Source organism: Ahaetulla prasina, chromosome 1, assembly GCF_028640845.1.
Source record: "Ahaetulla prasina isolate Xishuangbanna chromosome 1, ASM2864084v1, whole genome shotgun sequence".
Classification (NCBI taxonomy): Eukaryota; Metazoa; Chordata; class Lepidosauria; order Squamata; family Colubridae; genus Ahaetulla; species Ahaetulla prasina.
Window position 1 is genome coordinate 338,446,477 of NC_080539.1, and position 8,879 is coordinate 338,455,355.

An 8,879-nucleotide genomic window follows, 5' to 3' on the forward strand; every position below is an offset into this window, starting at 1 on the left:
TTCTGGGAGTTGAATCCACAAGTCTTAAAGTTTCCAAGGTTGGAGACCCCTGGTTTATAGGTAAAAGTATAAAAACTATGTAAACGCATAATACATACCAAATTCAGTAACCTGGCAGCCAAGAAAAAAGATAAGTTAAAAATTTAAAGGTGGCAGGAGAGTCTTCAGGGCACTAAGTACCCCCAGGATTGCATGCCTCTCTTGGAGTTGGCACCTCACTTATGGGGGAAGATGTACCATGGGGGTGGGGGGGCAATGGCAGAGAAGGCTAACTAATCAGTTAGTTAGTTTAATGGAACATTTTTAAAAATCTTGATTCTGACCTAGGATTCCTATGAAGGGGATAATAAAATTTGGCAAGTGCTCTAAAGAAATTAAAGAAGGAAATTGGGATATATTGATTTCATGCGGCATCCATCACGTTAACCTACTTACACATTTGTTCCACAGAACATCCATGTCTGCCTGGGAGGCCTGTTTGTACCCGAGGCCTACATTACTGCTACAAGGCAATATGTAGCTCAAGCTAACAGCTGGTCCTTGGAAGAACTCTGCCTGGAAGTCAATGTAACCACCACTCAGAATGCAGTATTGGATGCCTGCAGTTTCGGAGTAACGGGTTAGTTGCCCCCAGCTTTTTGGGTTTTTTTTGTTTGTTCCTTTAGTTAGGAAAGAGCAAACTTGTTAACTTTCTCTTGTTAAGCTGTATGTGCCTTATGTTGGTGACTGGTTTCAAGGAATATTGAAAAAGCTTCAATCCCAAGTGGCTGTGGAAGGAAATCATTTTCTCTTTAGAAGCTTCGTCAGCAAATGGTCCAAACTAAGACACCAGGCTAAAAAGGGGAGCCTGTGAATTCTAGTCTAGACTGAGTTAGATTTTAGTTTGTGGGTTTTAACTTGGGTTTTAATTTTTTATATTTTTAATTATTAGGCTTTTGAATAAGTTTTTTAATTGTTTTTAGAATTGTATTTATTGCTTTTAAATGCCTGTAAACCGCCCTGAGTCCTTTGGGAGATAGGGCGGTATATAAATATAAACAATAAATAAAATAAATAAAAATAGTCCCACCTTAGCCAGGAAAGCCAGCTGGGTGACCTTGAGCCAGTCACTCAGTTACAGAGTTGTTTGGGGGGGGGGGGGGGGACGACAGCAAATGAGGAAGAAGGTGTGTTGGATATGCTCACTGCCTTAAGTTATTCGTAAAAATAATAAAGGTAGGATTCAAATAAATAAAGGAAAATTATCTGCCAACCACGGATGTTTTCAGTAGGTATAATTTCGGAAAGGAAAATTTTAAAATATCGCAATTTACTAAAATATACGTTGACAGCTTCAAGAAGAAAGTTGGCACAACACTGGAAAAGGGAAACCTCACAGGGAATATTTCATATGGAAATTGGAGAATATGCTGCCATGGCTGAACTGATTATATCCATAATAGCCAAATTTAAATAGCAATGGCTCCCTTATATAGAACCCATCGCACAACAAGACAAAATTAGACATTTGGAATATGGCTCCTTGGACTTAAACTGAAACCAGCGATGATCTTTATCATTTTATGTAAAGTACCACTTTGGCCATCAATTGGAGATACAAACAAGAGAAGAGCCAGAAAGGCTTCATAATGGTCATAATATATATTTGGTAGCCATTCTTTTGTTCTATCATGTTTTCTTTGTTTTTGTTTATATTTCACTATTACAGCTTTTTTTTTAAAGAATGATCAACTAATTCAGGCAGAGGGCCCTTATACATTTTAAAATGTGACAATTACAAGCTGAGAATTTTGAAAATCTGTGTGTCCTAATGCAGGTAGTCTTCAACTTATGGCCACAATTGAGCCCAAAATTTCTGTTGCTAAGTGAAACATTTTAAAGTGAATTTTGCCCCATTTTACACACAGTTGCCCCATTGCTTCCCACAGTTGATAAGTGAATCACTGCAGATATAAAGTTAGTAACACAGTTGTTATGTGAATCTGGCTTCCCCATTGACTTTGTGCTTGTCAGAAGGTCACAAAAGGTAATCACATGACCCTGGGATACTGCAACTGCCATAAATAGGCGAGTTGTTGGCCCCAAAGGATAGGGTGCGCAACTTAGGTGTCCTCCTGGATGAGCGGCTGTCGTTTGAAGACCATTTGACGGCCGTCTCCAGGGGGGCCTTCCACCAGGTCCGCCTGGTTCGGCAGTTGCGCCCCTTCCTTGATCGGGATGCCTTGTGCACAGTCACTCACGCACTCGTTACCTCTCGCTTGGATTATTGTAATGCTCTCTACATGGGGCTCCCCTTGAGGTGCACTCGAAGGCTTCAGTTAGTCCAGAATGCAGCTGCGCGGGTGATAGAGGGAACTTCGCGTAGCTCCCATGTAACACCGCTCCTGCGCAGACTGCACTGGCTACCTGTGGCCTTTCGGGTGCACTTTAAGGTTTTGGTTATGACCTTTAAAGCGCTCCATGGCTTAGGGCCTGGGTACTTACGGGACCGCCTGCTGTTACCACATGCCTCCCACCGACCCGTACGCTCTCACAGAGAGGGACTTCTCAGGGTGCCGTCCGCCAAGCAATGTCGGCTGGCGGCCCCCAGGGGAAGGTCCTTCTCTGTGGGGGCTCCCACACTCTGGAACGAACTTCCCCCGGGTTTACGCCAAATACCTGACCTTCGGACCTTTCGCCGCGAACTGAAGACACATCTTTTCATTCGCGCGGGGCTGGCTTAAATTTTATTGATTTTATAATTTTTATTATTAATTTTAAATGGGGTTTTAGTTTTCTATACATTTTAAATTTTTAGGCTAATTATAATAAGTTTTTTAATCTTGCATTTTATACTGTATATTGTCTTGTCTGTTTTTATTTTGCCTGTACACCGCCCTGAGTCCTTCGGGAGAAGGGCGGTATAAAAATCAAATAAATAAATAAATAAATAAAAATAAATATGAAACAGTTGCCAAGCATCCAAATTTTGTTCACATGGCCACGGGGATGCTGCAATTATTGTAAGTATGAAAACAATTATGTCAGTTTTTTTTAGTGCCACTGTACCTTTGAACAGTCACTTGATGAATTGTTGTAAGTTAAGGACTCCTATAATCAAAGTACCAGACTGAGAGCGATGGAGAACCAAATTGACAGTGGAACTCCCTGGGTGTTTGTGAGTTAGTCGCCACCTCTTGGTATAAAGTATCTTACAAGATGGTTGTTAATGTAGAATGTGAAGATAATGAACAACGTGCATTGAACTGATTTGAGGAACTGAATAAATATATAAAAGCTATTGCATGCTCTTTCAGTCAATACATTTCAGCATTTTAAACTGAAAATGCTGTTTCACAATGGGAAAATTGCTGTTGTAAAACGTTCAGATGAAATGCTTCGAATGTCATTCTTTGACGTTGGATTAGTTCCTTCCGTTTGTTGAAATGAATATGTAACCTATCTATTAACTACACATTATCATAGATGAAGTGGTAAATTTTAATATTGCAGAGTTTCAGTGTACTTCTGTGCCATTTCAAATAGCATTCTCCTACTTCCTTTGTAGGACTGAAACTTCAAGGAGCCACTTGTAATAACAACAAGTTGTCACTTTCCAATGCTATTTCAACCGTACTGCCCATAACTCAACTTCGCTGGATTAAACAGACAAATGCTGATAAAAAGTCTAATGTGGTAAGAAAATGGGTCTTTTTACTCATGCTTTTCAGCTAAGCATGCTGTTTTCATTTTCCTTGTGTATTTCTATCCTCTTAACCAACTTCTGAACTTATTTTACAGGTGACCCTGCCTGTTTATCTGAACTTTACTCGGGCTGATCTGATCTTTACTGTTGACTTTGAAATTGCTACCAAGGAAGATCCTCGTAGCTTCTATGAGCGTGGTGTGGCTGTCTTGTGCACTGAGTAAAATGATCCTATATTAATGTTGAATTAATAATTAAATGCAACTTTACAGGATTATTTCTAGTTTGTACTTTCTTCAACAGATCAATTGTAAATTAACAGCTAAGATAATAGTAATTGATGACATTCTGTAATGCAAGAAGGCATTCAAACCTGGGTTGATTTCATATGCTAAACAGGAAGGAAGAAATCATACAACAAAACCTTTTCCTCAGTTCTGTTTCTTGCCTACACCTAGGTTGAGCTTCAGAAAAAAAATCCTGCACTTCTTTCAGATTTTATGTATTAAACGTCATTCATTTAAAATGTTCATTCATTGCTATTTGTTTGCCGATACTCTCCAGTAGGAGTTTTACATTCATGTAATAAATGTATAACAAAAGCTAGGAGTAATAGGGCAAATATAAGACTTGGAACTTAACTTTCTCCATTGGTCCATCTAATCTTGATTTTTCTCTTCCAATAAAAGCTAGCATTATGTTACAGGTTATATTATTCAAGTTATACTTGATTCTGGGGATACCTAGAAATGAGTTGCTTATAATAAAAGCTTTTGACTAAAAATGGCTTAATGGATTTATGTACTGTCCATTAGATTGCAGGGAACTTTGTTTCTCTCTCATTCAATTTGCTTGCCTATTACTTGCTTTTGTCTTACAATCACATATCCATTCTGTCCTTTACATGGTTCCCATTCATTATCAGTGCCATTCAAAAAATGTGTTTCAACTTTAAGATCACTGCTGCTTCCTCTGATTTTTCAATCTTTATCAGCAAGACAAAATAAGCAGTGGTCTACTATTTGGGGAACAGTGCAGTGGTTCAGTGATTAAGACATTGGGCTTGCCAGCCAGCAGCCCAGGTTCAAGACCCAAGCGGTGTGTGATGTGGTGAGCTCCCATTCTCGCCCCAGCTCCTGTCAACCTAGCAGTTCAAAAGTATGCAAATACAAGTAGATAAATAGGTATCACTTCTGTGAGAAGGTAACAGCACTTTGTGATGTCATGTTGGCCACATGACCACAGAAATGTCTTTGGGCAACACTGGGTCAATGGTCTTGAAACGGAGATGAGCACCATCCCCTATAGTCAGCAATGAAGTAAAATCCGCAAGGACTGCTAGTATTTGGAGCACTATTGTCCTTTGTATAGAAGTAGTACCTGACCAGGTATCTGGTCAGCCTGTTTTTAAAACCTTCAAGAGAGAGAGAACTCAAATCTCCCATTGCCAGATACGAAAGGTTTTTTTCTTACATTTAATGAAGATTAGTTAGCTGCAATTTACAACTTTTGAATGCTCATTGAGCTTGGCATAGCCTGCCAACCTTTTTGTTCAATCATCTTTCATCTCTTACTTAAGAATTCTGTGATGAATTTGGAATATCTCTGCTTTGTCAGATATCATCTTTGCTCACAGTAATCTGTGTATATCTGATTTACATCAAGAAGGAAGAGCACACAAAGGGTCAGGGTCCCCCTTGATTCATTCATAATAATGTAAAGGTTCCTCTTCCCTCAGCCTCCAAATATGAGAGAGATAAAAGACAGAAATATTTCTTATATTGACCTGATTGGAAGGCATACTTTCAGAAGAATGAATTACTTGAAGATTAAAAAACAAGATGAGATGGGTTACACAAATCTAATAAATAAAAAAAACGTGAACATTTAATTTTCTACCTTATTTATTTGTGCCACCAGTTTGCCCTTTGCAGTGGAAATATTCAGCAACATAAAATATCTGTTCATCCCTGGCCAAATTCAATTCAATTATACTAAATGAAACCATTGACACCTCAAATCACCCGCAACCTCTTTCTTGATTTTTCTCCAGATTCTGGAGCAGGTCGTCTTTGCTTTTTGTTGCTATTTAACATTTCACATAATTTGTAGTCAGAATCAACTAACATGGGCTGCAATGTATCTTCAGAAGTTGACATTTCAGAATTTGGTGTTGCAAACCAGAGTGGTTCTGATTCTGAGGTCTGAAGCAGTTCAGATGAATTTTGTGGCAGATGGTATTTTCTCGCCTGCCCCTCTAAGATGGCATCACGAAGAGAAACCACTGGTGAGTCATCAAAATCCAAATCACAGTCTGAGTTGCCTGAGAACTCTTCATCGTCTCCATCGTAAGGATCCACAAACTAAAGCAACAATTGTCATTGCATATTTGGTATGCAACAAATGGTAAATTCTACAAATAGCTAAGTTGCTAATTAACATCTTACATTTTAAAATGCTAATAATTTCAATTTATTCTACACAAAGCAACCATATTGAACTAACACCTCTAAATTTCTTGCAAACATCTGCTTGAGTTCATTAGCCAAATTTGCATGGGGGGGGGGGTCACAAGATTATTGCCATTTAATTAACCCCCTTCCTCCAGATAATCAGGCTTTGTGAAAGCATAGCTTGCACAGCCTTGCACAATAAGCCCCTGGAAATAATAATATGAAATAAATGAGGACTGCTTCCATTCTGGATGAAAAGCCATGGTTGGATGTCCAACCTGAAGTTTTAAGATTGATTTTTAAAATATATATATATATTGAATGTATAACACTTCATCCATTGTCATCAGAGATGTTATGTAATAAAATATGATTACTAGTGGAATCAGAATGGGAGATATATACTGCTCAAAAAAATAAAGGGAACACCTACCCAACACAATGTACTGTATTTAATAAGAATATTTCATTCCTTCAGATCTAGGATGTCTTACAGTATAAAAAATAAATAAAATAACAAAGGGAACACAAAAATACTGTAAGACATCCTAGATCTGAAGGAATGAAATATTCTTATTAAATACAGTACATTGTGTTGGGTAGGTGTTCCCTTTATTTTTTTGAGCAGTGTATATAGCCTTTCAGTCCCACAGGGTGGTACATTACTGCCCATTCACTCTTATCAGTTGGGCATCTTACCTCTACATTAGCATCAGAATCAGATCCAGTGCTGGAATCAACAGAACACTTTTGCTGTGAAAGGGAGAGGCAAAAGGGAATGGGAAATTTTATTTACTTTAAAAGCATGAATCTCATTTCTTAATCCTAGTTCTTACTACAAAAGGTGATAACAGTATTGCTAAAGTTCCCAATTCAACCGTCTAACATAGTATTTTTATCTAGATCTAAACAATAGGTAAGAAAGTTCCATTTGGAAATTCCTGTCTGCTGTCACTCAACCATTGCTAAGATCCCAAAGCATATTAAATTTTGCTTAAATCTGAACAAAAACACACACGGGGGGAATGTCATATGGTACACCAAACCCTCATCTACAAACTATCCTGGTTAGATTCACAAAATGATGAGGACCTCCATGTTTATTCAATAAATAAACGATGCACCATTCCTATCTAAAGGAAAGATGGGAGGTCAAACATGTATCATGTTGCTCAGCTTAAGCTTTCAGGAGGGATATTTTAGGGATATTCAAGCTAAGCTTAATACTTAAGGACTTTGCAGACGTGTCCAGATAGTCTCCCTGGCCATAAGAATAAAGTGGATTTTTCTCTTTTGGAGTTCCTAGAGGTCTCTCATCCATGTACTAACCAGGTTCAGCCTTGTTTAGCTTCTATAGATCATTCTACTGATAAGCTAAGAAGGCCGTTGAGTTGGCCTTGAAGGCTATGGAGTTTATTGACTCTTGGAAGCAGGGCAACATCAGCATGTTATAAAAGTAGCAACAGAGCTTGATATTGCACAAATACCCTAGAGCAGGGGTCTCCAACCTTGGCAACTTTGAGCCTTATGGACTTCAACTCCCAGAATTCTGAGACCCCTAGAGGGCTGCTTTCATCTGCCATCCTCTACATTTGCAGATGGACCCCTAGAGGGCTGCTTTCATCTGCCATCCTCTACATTTGCAGCTGCTTCATGCAAGCCTCACATTTGTGGATCTGTAGACGTTTTACCAATTCACTTAAAGCCAAGAATAATCCAGGTTGAAATAAATCAATTTTTAACTAGGTTTGTTTTTGAAACCCAGCATTTTAAAATGACTTTACCGTGTATCTGTAAGCCAGTCGTTCTATATCAGTTTTTTTCTCTGCATATGAAACTATTGAAAATAAATAGAAAAAAATGGTTAGAAAAAATACACTCCTTGATCTAATGGTTAATGTTTTCTTCTTGTTATTCTGTAGTCCCAGTTATAACTGATGAGCAAACAAGCTATGAAATAGGAGTTTTCTCTGTTGCCATATAATGATGATCTGGATATCTGCAGCCAATGTATATGTTCTGATATGTATGCATATGACATATATTGTACATAATATTATACAGAAGTACTTTCTTGCTACTATTTAACCTAAAGCCTAAAACAGCAATGTACTTATCCATAAGGCATAAGATACACATAACTTCATTTGCTAGGCAAACTATGGCTCATATTTTTATTTGTCTTAAAATACTCGCTTATTGCCTATAATGTAAAAAAAAATTATTACTATGATTTATTGGGTTAGGGATTTTCTGTCTTCACTGTGAGTTGTGTTGTGTTGGGGGAGTGCACTGAGGGAACTCAACCAATCTCATTGTACATATGTTGTGCACTGACAATAAAGATTTGGATTGAATTGAGTATAGAACATTATAAACAATGTTTATAAAGAGCAACTGGTATTGTAGCTATATACTAAATTAGCCTAAATTAGCCCCAAGCATATTTTTTGAAGAACAAACAAAAGAAATACTGTTTCAAAAGAATTGACCGACTCCTATATATGGGTTTTGCAGCCTTAACATTAGAAACAGCTGTGTGTTTCTTGTAACTCATTATCAGCCCATAAAAAACTATCTTTAGACCAAGATTAAACTCCTTTAAAACATTACAAGAATAAAAATGGCCATAGGCAAAGCTCATGGTCCCACCTAATTCAGCCTTCCAGGGCTGAAGGCCTTAGCATTTCCTGGCCCTGGTCTAAGTAGGCTGAAACCAGCAATCCCCCAAATTTTCGGAG

At 38.1% G+C, this 8,879-nt stretch overlaps 1 protein-coding gene across 1 annotated transcript in view; it reads left to right on the forward strand.

Annotated features, from left to right (window-relative positions):
- Nucleotides 1-4,477, forward strand: part of DYNC1H1 (dynein cytoplasmic 1 heavy chain 1) — a 65,520-nt gene extending 61,043 nt beyond the window's left edge. The window contains exons 76-78 of the mRNA XM_058162718.1: nt 451-619; nt 3,548-3,675; nt 3,781-4,477. Coding sequence (XP_058018701.1) covers nt 451-619; nt 3,548-3,675; nt 3,781-3,909 — 426 coding nt within the window. The 3' untranslated portion in view covers nt 3,910-4,477. The remainder of the gene's footprint in view (nt 1-450; nt 620-3,547; nt 3,676-3,780) is intronic.
- The last annotated feature ends 4,402 nt before the right edge of the window (nt 4,478-8,879 follow it).